Below are 17442 nucleotides of genomic sequence, written 5' to 3' on the forward strand. Positions count from 1 at the left end.
GCCCCTTGTATGTTGTGTGACCCTGTATGTTGTGTGTATGTTGTATGTTGTGTTGTATGTTGTGGATAAACCACCTCGCTTCTCTGAGCCCAAGTTTCCTCAGAGAAGAAACCTTGCAAGATTGTCAGGGGGTAAAGTGAGATGATAGCAGTTTACAGCACATATAGGTGCTCAATAAGTGACAGCTTGTATCCATTACCTGGGACTTGAACCCAGGTCTTGTAAGGCCTAATTCCATCACTCTTTTCTCTGCAACTGAGCCTCTGTTGGGAAGCATTCCAATTTGGTAAGCCGATCCAAGTTGTAATCCTTGTCTGTTTTCTAATCTGACAGATCTTAAATGTGTTGGGTGTTTGGACAGAGGCCAAAAGACACAGCTCCAAGCCTTTCCTATCACACCTGCCTTCCAGCACCAACCAGTGGACTCTCTTTTGTGCATGGAGTCACCTCCCACTAGTCTGATAGCAGCAGCAGTTCTGGGTAGGAGCTGCTTTGCATGGTTTACCCCAAACCCCATCCCCCTCCTGGAGCCCTGGGGGAGCTGCTCATGGAAGGGCCATATCCTCCAGGGAGGCCAGTAACCAGACGCTGTGAATTGAAGCAGATGGCAAGTTAGATCTTACTCTGCCTGAGCCACCAACTTGTTCGAGACCGCCTCCCCACTCTGTGTCTCAGGTTCCCCATCTGTAAAATGAGAGAATCAGACCAGACTTATGCTTCTTAACTTTTGGGCTGTGGTCCCTTTGAAAATAGAGAATATTTGATAAAAAGCTTTGGACTAGCTTCCCAGTTTACACATTCTCTTTCTACAGGAGATACAAAACTATTCATTTCCCTGAGCTGGGCAGCAGCAGAGGGAGTTCCAGATTAACCTAAAATATGATTTCAAATCACTGATCTCACTTTAACATCCAGGTATCCGTGTAAAGATAACTTCTTCAGAGAAACCTTCCTAAACCCCTAAACTAAACCAGGTTCTACTAGTATAAGTCCTTTTAGCACCCTGCAATTCTTCTTCAAAATACTTATCACAACTCTAATAAGTTATCTTTTTATTATCTGTCCATTCCATTACACTCTCAGCACCATGATGCCAAAAGTATCTGTCTTGTGACAAAGATTCTCTCCTTGACCAAACTCTAGACAGGTTCCTCTGAGCTTTCATCTTGACTAGGGCTCAACCTTGGCCTGTAAACACTACAGACTCTCAACACAAATGATTTCATCCACCCACCTCCCCTCACATTAAAAGACTTAAACACTAACATAGTTTCCAAGACTGTGACGCTAGCACCCCTTAAGTGCCTGCCTGAGAAAGCTGAAGACTACCCAAAGAATTTGCTGTTTGCTCTGTCCAACACCTAACTAGAGGCCCCTGACCACCCTTTTTAAGAACATTTACTAAAAAGGGCTTACAATTGTGAATCCTTTCTCTGTCCGTTTGAGATGTGTATGTATCTCCTACAGTTCAGGAGTATCTTTCTCAAGGACCTGAAAGTCACTCCTCTATTTATTTATTTAAATTTATTTATTTTTGGCTGCGTTGGGTTTTCGTTGCTGTGCGCGGGCTTTCTTTAGTTGTGGCGAGCGGGGGCTACTCTTCGTTGCGGTGCGCGGGCTTCTCATTGAGGTGGCTTCTCTTGTTGTGGCGCATGGGTTCTAGGCGCGCGGGCTTCAGTAGTTGTGGCTTGCGGGCTCTAGAGCGCAGGCTCATTAGTTGTGGCTCACGGGCTTAGCTGCTCTGCGGCATGTGGGATCTTCCCGCACCAGGGCTCGAACCCATGTCCCCCCTGCATTGGTAGGTGGATTCTTAACCACTGCACCACCAGGGAAGTCCCAGTCATTCCTTTAAAATGCGATCGTCAGGAAGGATAGGGCCTCCGTCTGCCAGTCTCGGTGGGAGGATAGAATCCTGACTTCGATGATTGCAAGCCGACAGACATGTCTGGGCTAATCAGCATTTATGCTGACCAATCCTTTGTAATTTTTCATTTCCTCAACTCTACTTAAAACTCCCAGTTACCCCTGTGCCAATCAAAGTTGAATCAGTTCATACTGGACCTCCTTCCCTATTGAAATGGTGGGTTACTGATTCAAATCTATCTTTCCCATTTAACTAGTGTCCAGCTTTGTTTATCATCGACACTTGCTCATTGTAGTTTGCCTAGTCCGTAGCACAGTACCTGGCACATGTTTAGATGCTCAATAATATTTCCTCTTGAAATATGTTGATTAAAATCATCCATTTGTTCCAGTTATCTACTGCTGTGTTACAAACCATCCCAAAATGTCATGGTGTAAAACAACAATCATCTTATTATGTTCATGGGTTCTGTGGGTCAGGGATTTGAAGACAGCACCTCTCTGTTCTGTGATGTCTGGGGCCATAGCTGAGATGACTTGAATGACTGGGGAGGAGCCACTTCCAAGGTGGCTTCTGCACTCACCTGTCTGATGCCTGGGCTGTCTAGGGTGGCTGAAGGTTGGGCTCAGCTGACCCTGTTGACTGTATGTCTGCCTGTGGCTTCTCTGGCATGACGGCATCAGGATCATCAGATTTCTTTCCTGGCAGCTCAAGGCTCTGAGAACAGTGGTCCCGTGAACAAGGTGGAAGCTTCATGGCCTTTTATACCTAGCCTTAGAAGTCACAGGACTTCACTTCTACCATATTCTGTTGGTTGAAGCAGTTAGAAGTCTACCTTGTTTCAAGGGAAGGGAGTATCAAAGAATTTGCAGCCTGGTTTTAAAATCACTGTACCATCAGAGTCAGATTTGGGGAGAATTCTCTTGCAATTAATCATCTGTATCAGTGAGGATTAGACTTGGCTGCCTAAGACAGAAAACCCATAGAAACAGTGGCTTCAATGAGATAGAAGTTTATTTCTCTCTCACATAAACAAAGCCTGGAAGGAGGCCAGCAGGACTGGTTCAGTGTCCACAATGTTAGGGAACTGGACTCCTTCTGCCATGGTGTTTCACCATTCTCAGTGCATGACCGAAGGTGGTTGCTTGAGCTCCAGTCTTCATAGCCACAATCCAGCCAGCAAGAAGGAAAGGTAAGGAAGTTTCCTTTAAGGACATTACTCAGAAGCCCCATTTGACACCACCACTTATAGCCCATTGGTGGCACACTTAGTCACTTGGCCATGCCTAGTTGCAAGGAGGGCTGGGAAATATAGTCTTTATTTTGGAAGACAGTGGGTCCAGAGAAACTAACACATTTTTAAAAAAATTTATTTATTTTTTTATTTATTTATGGCTGTGTTGGGTCTTCGTTTCTGTGCGAGGGCTTTCTCTAGTTGTGGCAAGTGGGGGCCACTCTTCATCGCGGTGCGTGGGCCTCTCACCATCGCAGCCTCTCCCGCTGCGGAGTACAGGCTCCAGACGCGCAGGCTCAGTAATTGTGACTCACGGGCCCAGCTGCTCCGCGGCATGCGGGATCCTCCCAGACCAGGGCTCGAACCTGTGTCCCCTGCATTGGCAGGCAGATTCTCAACCACTGCGCCACCAGGGAAGCCCACAAACACATTTTTTTAAAAAAGGATTCTAGAGAAGGAAAAAGAGAAGATTGGATATTGGCAGACATCTAGCAGTTTGTACCATACCTTTTTGTTCTGTTCTATTTCCTGTTCTGCTACTGATCAGCTGTGGACCTGGACAACATACTTCCTTTGGCCTGGTTACCAAGTCCTCTGGTAATCAGACACGAGGCTGCGACAATCTAATAAGGAAGCTCAAAGGATTAAGCAAATAAATGTGTCAATGCTCTGGTTTCAGGGAGAATAACTGGAGCCCTGTCCAGTCAGCCTCCTTTTTACTTTCCTGGATGGTTTTCCCTTGGGATTTCTAGGAGCGGATTTTGAAAACGTCCAGACTGAGTTGCTGAGGCCCTTCCAGCAAGAAGACCTAAAGAATTCATGTTTGTTACCTTTTGGGAGTAACTTTTCTCTGCACTTAACCAGGCTGTGCCCTCCATCAGGTACTTCCCCACTGAGTTCAAACAGGTGCCTACGTAAGTGAGTGTGAGACACAAAGCCAGCCATGAATTGAGCACTTACTGTGTCTGACACTGAACCAACTTCTGGGATCATAAAGTGACCACAGCCCATACTCTTAGTCCTTTACAGTCTTTTTTTTTTTTCACAAGGCCAGGGTATGAATTAAACACAACCTAATGTAGCAAGGGCTGTAACAAAGTATGATGGTGATATGGATTGAATTGTGTCCCCCCAAAAGATCTGTTGAAGTCCTAATCCTTGATACCTATGAATGTTACCTTATTTGGGAATAGGGTCTTTGTTGATGTAATCAAGTTAAGATGAGATCATTAGAGTGGCCCAAATCCAATGACCAGCGCCCTTAGAAGAAGAGTAGAAGGGACACAGAGACAAACGCACTAGAAGAATGTCATATGACCATGGAGGCAGAGATTGGAGTGATGCATCTGCAAGTCAAGGAATGTCAAGGATTGCTGGCGACACCAGTAACTAAGAGAAAGGTATGGAACAGATTCTCCCCTGGAGCCTCCAGGGAGAATGTGGCTCTGCTAATAACACTTATTGCCTCCAGAACTGTGAGAGAATAAATTTCTGTTGTTTTTAGCCACCTAGTTTGTGGTACTTTGTTATGGCAGTTCTCGGAAACTAATAGACATGGTCAGTTTGATATGTCAGCTTGGCTAGGCTTTAATCCTCAGTTATTCAATCAAACACTAATGTAGATGTTGCCATGAAGGTATTTTGTAGATATGGTTAACATTTACAATCAGCTGACTTTAAGGAAGGAGATCGTTTAGGTGGGCCTGATTTAATCAGTTCAAGTCCTAAAGAGCAGAACTGAGATTGCCCTAGAAAATAAGAAATTCTGCCTGTGGATTGCAGCTTCTGCTTGTGTCAGAGAGTTTCAGCCTGTCCTTCCTGATGACCTGCCCTATAGATTTTGGACTTGCTTAACCAGTCTCTGCAATTGTATAAGCCAATTTCTTGCAGTAAATCTCTTAATATATCTCTTCCTGCTTTTATTTCTCTTGTGGAACCCTGACTAATACACAAAAGGATGATGTGATCTTTAAATACGTTTACCTAAAAAACGATGGAATTGCTGAAGGCTTCATGGAGGAGGTGGCTTTTGGCAGGTCCTTGAAGGATGGGTAGGAGTTTGCTAGGTGGGGAACGGCATTTCCAGCAGAGAGAACAGCCTATGCAAAGGCCTGGAGTGAAACCGTGCCTCCCCTATCCCCCAGTGGCTGGGGATAGGCATTACAGAATTTGGAGTCACATTCTGGGGGTCTCTCCTGTCAAGCTGAGGACTTCAGCACTTGTCCTGGAGGCTAGGGGTTCTCCTTTTTTTATTCTTTGTTCTTTTATTTCTTTATTTTTTGCTTTTTAAAAATTGAGATATAACTTTCATAAGTCAAGTGCATGGGTTTTAAAGAACTTGATGAATTTTTACATATGTATTTATCCATGTAATCCTCACTAAAATCAAGATATAGAATCAGGTCTGGGATTAGGGTGAGGTGAGTGAAGTGAGCTGTGCAAGCACAGGGTCAGATTCTGCCTTTAAAATTTTGGTATTTTGTTGTCATGGATTTTTTGCATTCATTTTCATTTTGAAAAATATTGTTTATTTTGATTACTGAGGCTTATTTGGCCCACACTTCAATTTTCCGCCTTGGAGAGAGCCTCATGCCTCACTCTAGTCTGGACCCTATTAAATATTTCCGGCACCCCTGTGGCTTCCTCATTCTCCCAATCCTCCCAAAGGAAACCTCTGGCCAAGACCCGGGCTACTTAACATGAGGGGATGGCCTGGGGTGTGTGCAATCATGGGTGTGTTTGCGTGTGTTTTTCTGAGAGGATAGTTAATTTCTTTGATAAGTTTCTTGGAGGCGTCTGTAAAGTGAGGAATAAGAAACAGATTACCGACTAATAGGGAGCCAGAGGAGGGTTTGTTATTCAAGGGATCCGAGCAGTATGTCTTAGGTCCGTATGCCTGCAGGCCTCCGTGAGATAGCCCGGTGTAAATTAGCCTCACTGTGCCCCAGTCTCCTCATCTGTAAAATGTACCTCTCTTATTGGACTGTGTAGGGGTCAGATGAGATAATGGCAGTGAAATTCATCGCACCCTGCACAGCGCGTTCGGCCAACATTTACGGAGCGCTTACGACTTGACAGGCGCTGAGCTGAGGGTTTTACGGCCGTTACCTTTTTAATAAAGCACACAGCCCACCAAGAAGGTGCACGTCTCAGCGAGCCCTCGTGGGGACCCTGTAACAGTTCGCCCCTTCGGCGGGCAGGCGGGGCGGGAAGGGGGCGGGGCGCAGGTGGGGCGGGCCGGGGGCGGGGCGGCGCGCCGGTTCCGGGATCCGGGTCGCGGGCTGCGCCACCGCCTCGGGGCGCGCCGGGCGCTGGGCGCAGCTGAGGGGCGCATGTTGGGGCGCGCGGCGTGGAGGCGCTGCCCGCGAGGGCTGCGGCGCGGCCGGGAGGCGCTGCTGGCACTGCTGGCGTTGCTGGCGCTGGCTGGGCTGGGCTCGGTGCTGCGGGCGCGGCGCGGGGCCGGAATGGCCGAGCCGGGACTCCCACGCACCCCGCGCTCCGGGCGGCGAGACCCGGTTCTGGCGCGGCCGCCGGTGCGGGAGGACGCTCTGGGCGCGCGAGGCGAGGCAGTGCGGCTGCAGCTGCAGGGCGAAGAGCTGCGGCTGCAGGAGGAGAGCGTGCGGCTGCACCAGATAAACATCTACCTCAGCGACCGCATCTCGCTGCACCGCCGCCTGCCCGAGCGCTGGAACCCTCTGTGAGTCCCCAGGTAGCGGGAGAAGCACCGCCCTCGGAGTCCCCGGGCCTCAGTTTCTGCAGCTGTGAAGTGGCAAGGTGGAACCGGGGTCTCGAAAGACCTGGGGCTCTCGCGTCTTATTGAGTCACTCGGAAGTGGGCAGTGAAAGTGTTCATACTGCGGGGTGGGGGAGAAAGATTTAAAAAATGAAAATAGAAAAATCTCAGAAATTGACAAATATGCAGACAGGTTTCAGATGAGACCCTTTGGGTGCCCTTCCTGGGTCCAAAGGCACCCCCAGTCCAGTTACGCCTGTAACGTCCTGCTTTGGCGAAGCTAAGGACCTGTGGGGTTCGAGACAGGCTTCATTCACTTACTTGTGTGCACCTGTGTGCACCAGGGCCCATGAATCAACCAGGAGGGGAGGGCCCGCCGGGCAGGTGAGATGAAAGGCTCCTGGAAGGGCAAGTCGGAAGCCGCAAGCCTCCTTGCCCTCTCTCTGGGAGTTGGATTCCTGACCTTGAAGTGGAGGAAGTCAGGAAGGAGCGGCTGCTGGGAAGGGCTCCTTCTGGCTGTGGTCCAGCAGAGCTCACTCCTGTGGGTGACACAGTCCTGGAACCTGTGTGATCAGAGGCCTAATTCCTGTTGGAGCTGCTGTCTGGAGGGGTTGTACCACTGCTTAGGTAAGAAGGGAACAAGCTGGCAGGTGGAGGATGGCCCTCCTGGCCTTCTATCTCCTTTCCTCTTTCGGTAGGGATCTTCCAGGTCCCTGCTGGAGCCCCCTCCTTAAAGACTTTGAGGGAAAGAGGGCTCAGAGAGGGGGTTCTGGAGCCAAGTGGGCAGCCTCCTGTATGTACCAGGCATCTGCCACTCCTCCCTGCTCCTTGTCCCTCCTGTTTTACAGGTGTGGAAATTGGCCCAGAGAGATCAGGTGACTCACCCAAGGCCCCACAGCTGGAAAGTGGTGGAACTGGCCTTGGGGGACTGTGACCCTCCTGGCCCCCATGGTACTGTGCTGATTTCAGGATTTTAGGCAACTGCTCTGTGCATCCTTGGTCAGAGAGAGCATGAATGTCTGCAGGAGGAGGCCCCACCTCTGCCCTCACTGGCAGAGTTTGAATGGATTTGCACCTCACTGCCTCTGCTGTTTTTCAGGATCTGCTCATGCCTAGCCTATGCTTTTACCTTAGGCATTTTCACTGTTTATCTTTTCGAGTCGAGCTATGTTTGTTGGGGTTGATGGTAGTTCCTCCTCTTCAGCCAAATGGCTGAATATATGTTTATCTCCTTGAAACGCCAAGGGTGCTCACTGAGGCAAGGTCTAGGGGAAGCTTTCAGGTCAGACTCAGGGTTCAGACCCAGCTCATGTGAAATAAAATCGTGGCTCTTTTGCTCATCAGCTTTGTGATGTTGGGCAATTAATCTAGCCTCTCAGCCTCAATTTCCCTATCGGCAAAATAGGGGATGAGTAGAAATAACACAACCTAGGAGTTAATAAAACACCTAACACCTGGGAACACACTGTGTACTCAGTTCTTATTAGTTTTTCCTGCCTTCCCTGTTGCCAACAATACACTCAGGAGGTTGCTTTTAAGAGTCATCCAGGGATTGGTCATAAAGTTTTTCTTTTCCGGGTTCCAACTTCCTCTGTTGTCCCAGGTTGTGAAGTCTCTTTGAAACACTGTGGATGACCTGTGGGGCTTATGGTGTCCCATCTCCATGGTGACACAGCTGCCCTGTGTCCTATCAGGATTTGCTTATAGATCCTGCTATTGCAATGACCCTGGGAAGTTAATCCAAACCCAGCGTGATAAGGAGTGTGAATGCCTCCTGCCTTTAATTCCTGCAGCAAGGCCTGTTGGGTCATTCTTGTCTAGAGAGAAAGGTGAGCTCCATCTGTGTCGGTCTCAGCCCAGCCAGGCCTTGAGGTATAACTTAGATGTAGCCAGTAGCGTCCAGGCCTTTCACGAAGACTCACTTTTATTATAGTTCATACGGGCGTGAGGACCTAATAAGGTCTTGAGATTTAGCCTGAGAAACCAGAATGGCAGATTGAGTTCACAGTCGGGGTCCTGGGTGAGGGGGAGGGTTGGAACTAATTAATAAGCAAAGGTGTGGTTAGGATCCTTGAATGTCATAGGAGGGAAGGTCCTGAGGGAGCATCCAGTCTAACCAGAGAGGAAAAGCCATGCCCCCAAGGTAACACACAGATCTGGGGCAGAGCTGATCTAGAACCCAGATCTTTTATTCCCTCCTCTCTTTGGAGATGGAGGCAATTATATATCTATTAATTTTAATTATAAGAGCAATACATGTTCACTCTAGAAAAGTTTGCATATACAGAGAAGCAAAAAAAAGAAAGAAAGAAAGAAAAATCATCCATAAACCTACCATCCTGGGAAAAACCACTATTAACATTTTGCTGTGTATCCTTCTAGACTTTTCCAGGTATAGAAATAGATTCTGAAAAAGATACACACGGGTAAGTGGGTGAGAACATATACAGACGTGAGTATGTACGAAGGCCCACACATGTTTTTAACCAAATTCTTTGCACTATAGGGGATAAATGTGTTATCATAGGCAAGGGACTGTTTGGCTTGGTTCTTCTGGCATCTGCAAGCCTTGGTAGCTAATAGAGACACTTCGAAGTATTGGCTCTAATCCCTCAAGACTTGGTGTAGACCCTGGCCCTTCTGTGAGGCTAATAATTCACATGCCAGTAGGTTAGTGCATCGCTTTTTTTCTGTTAGTTACGGCACTGAATCGAGGAGGGAAAGGAGGAGGAGGAGGAGGATGACAAGGAATTCTTGCATGGTAGTATAGTAAGTATAGGGTTTGCAAAACTCTTCCACAGATACCGTCTCATTTGAGCCTAGCAAGGAGTGGAAACTTTCACTGTGAGATGGCAGCAGGCCAAAGTGGGGAGCCAGATAGCTGGGTTTGTGGCCTTGGGGAACTTTGAAAAATTATGTGAGGGATCTTCCCCAGAATGATTAAATAGAGTTTTGGTGGGTAGGGCCTAGGCTGAGGCTGATGTGCAACTAGTGTTGAAAGCTACTGGCTTAGAGCCTGTGGATTTCTCACTCCGAAGATTAAGGGTGGGTGCTTTTGAAGGTGTGGGAGAATACCAGAATTAGACAAAGTGGGGACTGATAACAGGTCAAATGCAGATGAAACTAGTGGTGACATCACAGTCAGTTACAAGGTGTGTCACAAGTGGATGGTGGCTAATCAATGTACCAATACTTACAGGAAGTTTTAGTTTTCATAGATAAGGGAAGCCTTGAGATAATCCTATACTGTTATTCTCATTTGCATTCTGACCTCTTTAGCAGGAGAGAAAGGTGGAGTGACAGCGCCCTTGGGGCTGTGCATTTCCACCGCACATGTATGGGGATGCCACGCATGTGACCATCCGCTGTTCTCTGCCACTGCCAAGGAGTTGTGAACCGCTGGTTAGAAAAGTGTGTAAATAATACACACAGGTGTTTGCATTTCCTGAACGCTTGCTCTGGTTTTAGCCGTATCAGTGCTATAGTTGCAGAGTGTGTATCCGAGTTTAAGGACTAGGACTTGGGTGCTAAGATGGCAAAGAGTCTCAAAATAGCTCTAAATAGGTAATTCAGCAAAAGAAAGTGTTTGTGTCTTGCTGGGGTTGGCAGGAGGGAGTTGGTTAAGATTTCTCTTTTTGCAGAGAGGTAGCCTGCTTGTCTGTTCTCTTAACATTACCTTTGGAGAAACATCACACATGATGTGGAGATTAGACTGATATTTCTTTGCTTCCCCAACAAGGTTGTAAACTGAGGCTATTTTATTAGTTTTTACTAGACCCATCTTGTGGTTGTCAGAGTGGCGTCCTTTCTTTGAATCAGTACTTTAAGTCTACAGAACATGTTCCTTTTGATTAGAGTTGTCATGATACCTTCTCCCATCCTTTTACTTTCACTTCTTCTGTGACCTTAGCTTTTAGGCATGTCTCTAATTAGCATGTTTCTGGATTTTGTGTTGTCATTAAAAAAAAAAAAAATCCAGACTGACAGTCTTTGACTTTAACTAGATAGTTATGTCCATTTATACTTACTGTGCTTACTGATACTTTAGTGTTTGATTATGCCATCTTACTTATGCTTTCTATTTGTTATGCTTTTTCTATGTTTTTTCCCCTTTTTTCCATACTGCTTTTTGAATTGATAGAACCTTCTGGTTCCATTTTTCTCTCTCTATTAATTTGGCAGTTATCTATTTCCAATCTTTAGTGGTATAATTTGAAAGTATATATTTAACTGAAAAAAGTCTAAAGTTAATCAATAACTATGGATCCTAGAATGCTTTAACATTGATCACCTTCTTTCCCAATTTGTATGTCATTTTACTCCACTATTTTAATTCTGTCTTGCTTTTTAAACCAACACATTAGACATTTTTAAAAATGCAGTATTTGTTTACATTTATCCACACATTTACCATTTTCTCTTCCCATCATTCTTTCCTGAATGGTCATCTTTGGATCTCAGATATCTTTCTGGGATTCTTTTCTTCTTCCTGAAATATATCATGTATTTCTTGCTGTAGACAAGGTTATTGTTGTAAACACTCAGTTTTATTTATCTGAAAATGTTTTTATTTTGCTCTTGTTCTCAAAAAATAATTTGGTTGGGTATATAATTCCAGGTTGATAGTTTGGCATTTGAAGATAGTATTCCACTGTCCCCTGGCTTGCTGCATTGCTGTGAGATGTCTATACTGAGTTAAATTTGCCTGTCATTCTTGTTTCTTTGTCATTCATTTGAGGTCCTCTTTTATTTATTTAAGCATAGTAAGCATACTTATTTTATGCTCTGTCTGATACCTCTAATATCCAGGTTCATAGAGTTCCTTGTTGTTCCTGTACTCCGAGGACTTCTTTTACTTTTTTGTAAGCTGATCCATGCATTTAAAAGATTTTTTTAAAGTATTTTATCAAGAATTTTTTGGGTGTCCTTTACCAAGAGGCGTTCCCAGATATTTTAAATCTTTCATACTGCCCTGAGTGGAAGTCCTATATTCACTTTAAAAAAAAACTTATTTTCTCTATTAGTTAGGGTTCTTTGGTTGAAAGTGACTGAAAACTCAATGCAAACTGACTTAAATATAAAAGAAAATATATTGACTTCTATGACAGAAAAGTCTGGGATTAGAACTGCATTCAGATTATTCTGGGCCCTGAATACAGGGACTCAACTGATTTCATCAGCAAAATGTTGATTGGTCAGGCCTGGGGCATGTGACCTTCCCAGAGGGGTGTATATATGTGCGTATGTATACACAAGTGTGTGCACACACATTGTATGTATGTGTGTGTGTGTGTGTGTATGTGTGTGTATGTGTCCAGCCCTGCACAAACCATACAGCTTGAGAGTCCAGGAGGCATGGTTCCTGAAAGAGCAAAGTGCAGTAAGATGAAGAAAGGAGAAAGCATTCTGGGCCAATAAAACACATCTATGTATATTATGACCTCCCTGGCCTGTTCTCCAAAGGATATGAATTTTCATTTTTTTAAAGATGTTTATGTGATAACCTAAATATAATATAAAAGAAGATGTGGAAGTATTTGCCGCACCCATTCATTCATATCCATAAAGTACATAGACATATATTGTATTGGTGGAGATTATGGTAGTCCACACCCAGTAGGGTTGTTATGAAGGCTAAAGGGAATAATGCATGTAGAATGCTTAGCACACTGCCTATCATGTAGTAGGCACTCAATAAATGTTACTATTATTACTAGGTACAGTGCAAAGCATGCAGAAAATACAGGGAAAAACACAATTCAGCCCCTGCCCTTACAAAGCACATGGATTATACCAGAAAGTTAAGGAAAGGATGGCTTACTATGATTTAGCAGTGAATTTGGTTCTGAGCTCTTTTTTATCTCCTATGCAGAAGTGGAACCCTGAGTGATGCATAGCTGCCCTTGCCTAATGGAAGGATGCACAGCTTTTTATCACCCAGGAAAAGGGGAAAGTGTTTTTCCTGGATGCAAGTTTAGAGATACTCAGGAAGGATATATTGAACTTCATGAAGGAGAATGCTTTTAAAGGATGTTTTATCTTCTTTTTTTTTTCAATTGAAGTATAGTTGATTTACAATGCTGTGTTACTTTCTGGTGTACATCAAAGTGATTTAGTTATATATATATATATATATATATATATATATATATATATATATATATATATGCTTTTCCATTTTGGTTTATTACAGGATATTGAATATAGTTCCCTGTGCTATACAGTAGGACTTTGTTGTTTATGTATTTTATTTATAGTACTTTATATCTGCTAATCCCAAACTCCTAATTTATCCTTCCCTCACCCATTTTCCCCTTTGGTAACCATAAGTTTTTAATCTATGTCTGTGAGTCTGTTTCTGTTTTGTAAATAAGTTCACTTGTGTCATATTTTAGATTCCACATATAAGTGATATTATATGATATTTGTCTTTCTCTTTCTGACTCACTTCACTTAGTATGGCAATCTCTAGGTCCACCCATGTTGCTGCAAATGGCATTATCTTATGCTTTTTTATGTCTGTGTAGTATTCCATTATATATATATATGTGTGTGTGTGTATGTATATACCACATCTTCTTTATCCATTCATCTGTCGATGGACATTTAGGTTGCTTCCATGTCTTGGCTATTGTAAAGTGATATTTTAAAGAACAAAGGAGAAACTATACCACGTCAACAACAAAAAAAGGAGAGGGCAGAATGTTAAATATTACTCAGTGAAGACATTTGCTATGGGAAGCTAAAGAAATATGATTCAGCTTTTTAAAAATCTTTCTTGTGATTATAAAAATGATGCATGTTCATTATAGAACTATTTTATTTTATTATTTTTTAATAAATTTATTTATTTTTATTTTTATTTATTTTTGGCTGAGTTGGGTCTTTGTTGCTGCACGCGGGCTTTCTCTAGTTGTGGCAAGCAGGGCTACTCTTCGTTGTGGTGTGTGGGCTTCTCGTTGTAGTGGCTTTTCTTGTTGCAGGGCATGGCTCTAGGCACATGGGCTTCAGTAGTTGTGGCATGCGAGCTCAGTAGTTGTGGCTCGCGGGCTCTAGAGCACAGGCTCAGTAGTTGTGGCGCACGGGCTTAGTTGCTCCGCAGCATGTGGGATCTTCCCGGACCAGGGCTTGAACCCGTGTCCCCTGCATTGGCAGGCGGATTCTTAACCACTGCGCCACCAGGGGAGCCCTATAGAACAATTTTAGAATGCAGAAAAATATAAAGAATTAAATAAGAATCAGTGATAATCCCACTGCTCAGAGATCACCATTGTTAACATTCTTGGCATATTTCTTTCTATTGTTTACTGTTTATGTGTGAGTGCATGCACACACACTTTGTTGTTCGAAGAACTGACATGATGCTGTTTATAGATCTGTACCCTGCTTTTCTGATTAAACGTCAGAGTGTGGTCATCCTTTTTTTATTGCCAAATATTCTCTGAAAACATGGCTTTGGATGGCCATGTAGCGTTTCTTCATGCAACCATGAACATTTATTCTCCTACATTTAAATTGTTTACAGAATTTCACTATTATAAATAATGTTACAAAGAAAAATTTTTACGACAAGCGTCCTTCAGGGTATCTCTGATTATTCACTTGGGTGAGAAATTCTTAGATGTATTGATATGAGATGAATGAGAAGAGGAACACTTTAAAGCTCTGAGTGTAGGGAATTCCCTGACAGGCCAGTGGTTAGGACTCCAAGCTCTCACTGCTGAGGGCCCTGGCTGGGGAACTAAGATCCCATATGCAGCACAGCGTGGCCAAAAAAAAAAAAAAATGTTTAATAATAAAAAAAAAGAAAGCTCTGAGTGTATATTGCTAAATTGGTATCTTGTAATCTAAGAGCACACAAATAGCCCACCTGGACATTTGAGAACAGTGCCCTTGAACTTCTGGATTTTGCACAGCAGTGAAAACACATAAACAAAAACACTGAGGAGGGGCTGACATACAGTCCCAACTCTATTTGGTCAAACAGAGCTTGTCCTGCTCTCCTATTTACTCCCATCATGAGAAGAAATAAGTTTTAATCCAAAACAGTAAGGATGTGATTTCAGACTAAAGGACAGTTCTTTAAATTGAATAAATTTCATGTTTGAAAACCTCATTGTCCTTATTTCTACCCATTTCTCTTTGGTGCATATGTGAAACTAAATTTTAGCTTTACCTTGTTTTTAAAGATAAAAAAATATTTTTAGTTTCACAAAAACACATTTCTTTTTCATGTAGTATAAGCAGTTCTTTCTGATGCTTCTAGTGGGCTATGGTGGCTTTTCTAAGCACCCTGTCTAGTACTCAGAGAATATTAAATCCAGACATAATTATTAATATTCTTATACATATATGTGTGTGTTTTCCATTTGCTCTAACATATATTTGGAGGAAGGCAACTGTTTTTTGCTTTTGTTTTCATCAACATTTTTTTACTTAAAATTTTTGTCTCTGATTTTTTATTCTTTTTAATTTTATTTTGTTCTATTTTATTTTTAAAATTAAAAAATTTTCAGATTTTTTATACAAATTTTAAAGGTTACTTTACATTTAGATTGATTACAAAATGTTAGCTATATTTCCCATATTGTACAATACATCCTTGAGCCTATCTTACGCCCAATAATTTGAACCCCCCCCACCACTGATAACCACTGGTTTGTTCTCTGTATCTGTGAGTCTGCTTCTTTTTTGTTATATTCACTAGTTTGTTGTATTTTTTAGACTCCACATATAAGTGATGTCATATAGTATTTGTCTTTCTGTGTCTGACTTATTTTATTTCACTTAGCATAATGCCCTCCAAGTCCATCCACATTGCTGCAAATAGCAAAATTTTGTTCTTTTTTATGGCTGAGTAGTATTCCATTGTATATATCTGCCACATCTTCTTATCCATTCATCTGTTGATGGACACTTAGGTTGCTCCCATATCTTGGCAATTGTAAATAATGGTGCTATGAATATTTGGGGTGCATGTATCTTCAAATTAGTGTTTTTGTTTTTTTTCAGACATATACCCAGGAGTGGAATTCCTGGGTCACATGGTAGTTCTATTTTTAGTTTTTCGAGGAATGTCCATACTGTTTTCCACAGTCTGCACCAACTTACATTCCCACCAACAGTGTACAAGGGTTCCTTTTTCTCTACATCCTCAGAGGGCAGCTGTTTTGGTAGAAGTGGGAATGAATGAGAAAGGAGAGGGCCTTGGACAGGGCCACTAAGATTGAGATACGTGTAGGTCAGAATTGGCTTGGCGTTTGTGTACACCCTTTGCAACATTAAAATTTTTCTTTTCTTCTTTTTGTATTAAACTTTTAATTTTGAAAAATTCAAACCTAGAGAAAATTTGCTAGAATAGCCAAAATCCTCTATATCCTTCACCTAGACCCACTCATTATTTTGCTACATTTACTTAATTTTTCTCTTTCTATATGTATCCTATAATATTATACACATTTGAGAATAAGTTACAGAGATGATAATCTTTTATCCTTTGTTACTTCAGTGTGTATTTTCTAAAAACAAGGACATTCTCTCATGATACCATGAAAGTAGTTATCAAATTCAGGAAATTTATACAATATCAGATGTTTCCAACTGTCCCAACTTTTAGAGCAACTTTTTTCTTCCTTACCCGGTATCTAATTGAGAATCAAGTAGGACATTTAGTTGTCCTGCCTCTTTAGTCTCCTTTAGTCTGAAATGGTTCCTCAGACTCTCATTGTCTTTTAGGACATTCACGTTTTTTAAAAGAGTACAGGCCTGTTGGTTTATAAAATGTCAATTCAGGCCTGTCTGATAGTTTCCTTGCGATTTATTTCAGCATATGTGTGACCATAAAACTTAATGACTTAAAACAGCAATAAACGTTTATTATTTCGCATAATTTCTGTGGGTCAGGGATTTGTAAGTGCGTTATCTGAGTGGTCTGGCTTGGGAGTCTCTCATGAGATTGTAGTCGACATGCTACCTGGGGTTTTTGTCATCTCAAGGTTTGATTGGGGCTGTTGAGGCTGGAGGATCTGCTTTTAGGATGGCCCATCATATGCTGGAAAGTCTGTCTGGGCTGTCCTGGCTGTCAGAAGCCTCAGTTCCTCTCCACGTAGATCTCTTCATGGGACACTTGAGTGTCCTCACTACACAGTGGCTGGCTTTCCCCAGAATGGATGGTCCATGGGAGGGAACAAAGAGGAACCTTCGGTGTCTTATGACCTGGTCTTAGAAGCCACATACTGTTTCTCCTGCTGCATTCTGTTCATGTGTGGTGGTTTTAAAATACACCTGCAAATTCTTTGATAGTCTTCCCTTTAAAAGAAGGAGCCTAATTCTCCTCCCCTTGAGTGTGGGCTGGACTCTCCTCTGTGGAGCACAGCGCTAAGTAACCACTTCCGTGATTCAGAAGACCAGCGTGTCCAAGAATTCAGGTCCCGCTGGCTAGGGCTGGTGGGAACGCCTTATCGCTTCAGGACACCAGCGTGGTCATGCCTCCAGCCTACAGATGAAGCAGGCATGAGAATGTAAAGGGGGCTGAGAAGAGCCAGCCCCTCTCAGAGACTCTCAGATAAGCCTATTCATGTGGCAAGGCCACCCCAGTGACAGCAGAGCCTGG

General features: G+C 43.3%; 1 protein-coding gene across 2 annotated transcripts in view; it reads left to right on the forward strand.

Annotated features, from left to right (window-relative positions):
* Positions 1-6343: 6343 nt before the first annotated feature.
* The window catches only part of GALNT12 (polypeptide N-acetylgalactosaminyltransferase 12), a 58053-nt gene continuing 46954 nt past the window's right edge, over positions 6344-17442 (forward strand). For both annotated transcript variants that reach the window (XR_005020450.1, XM_036856819.1), the window contains exon 1: positions 6344-6795. Coding sequence is in view for 1 of the 2 variants with exons in the window: in XM_036856819.1 (XP_036712714.1) it covers positions 6431-6795 (365 nt within the window). In the remaining variant the exon portion in view is untranslated. The remainder of the gene's footprint in view (positions 6796-17442) is intronic.

The sequence above is a fragment of the Balaenoptera musculus genome, chromosome 6, assembly GCF_009873245.2.
Source record: "Balaenoptera musculus isolate JJ_BM4_2016_0621 chromosome 6, mBalMus1.pri.v3, whole genome shotgun sequence".
In the NCBI taxonomy this organism is placed as follows: domain Eukaryota; kingdom Metazoa; phylum Chordata; class Mammalia; order Artiodactyla; family Balaenopteridae; genus Balaenoptera; species Balaenoptera musculus.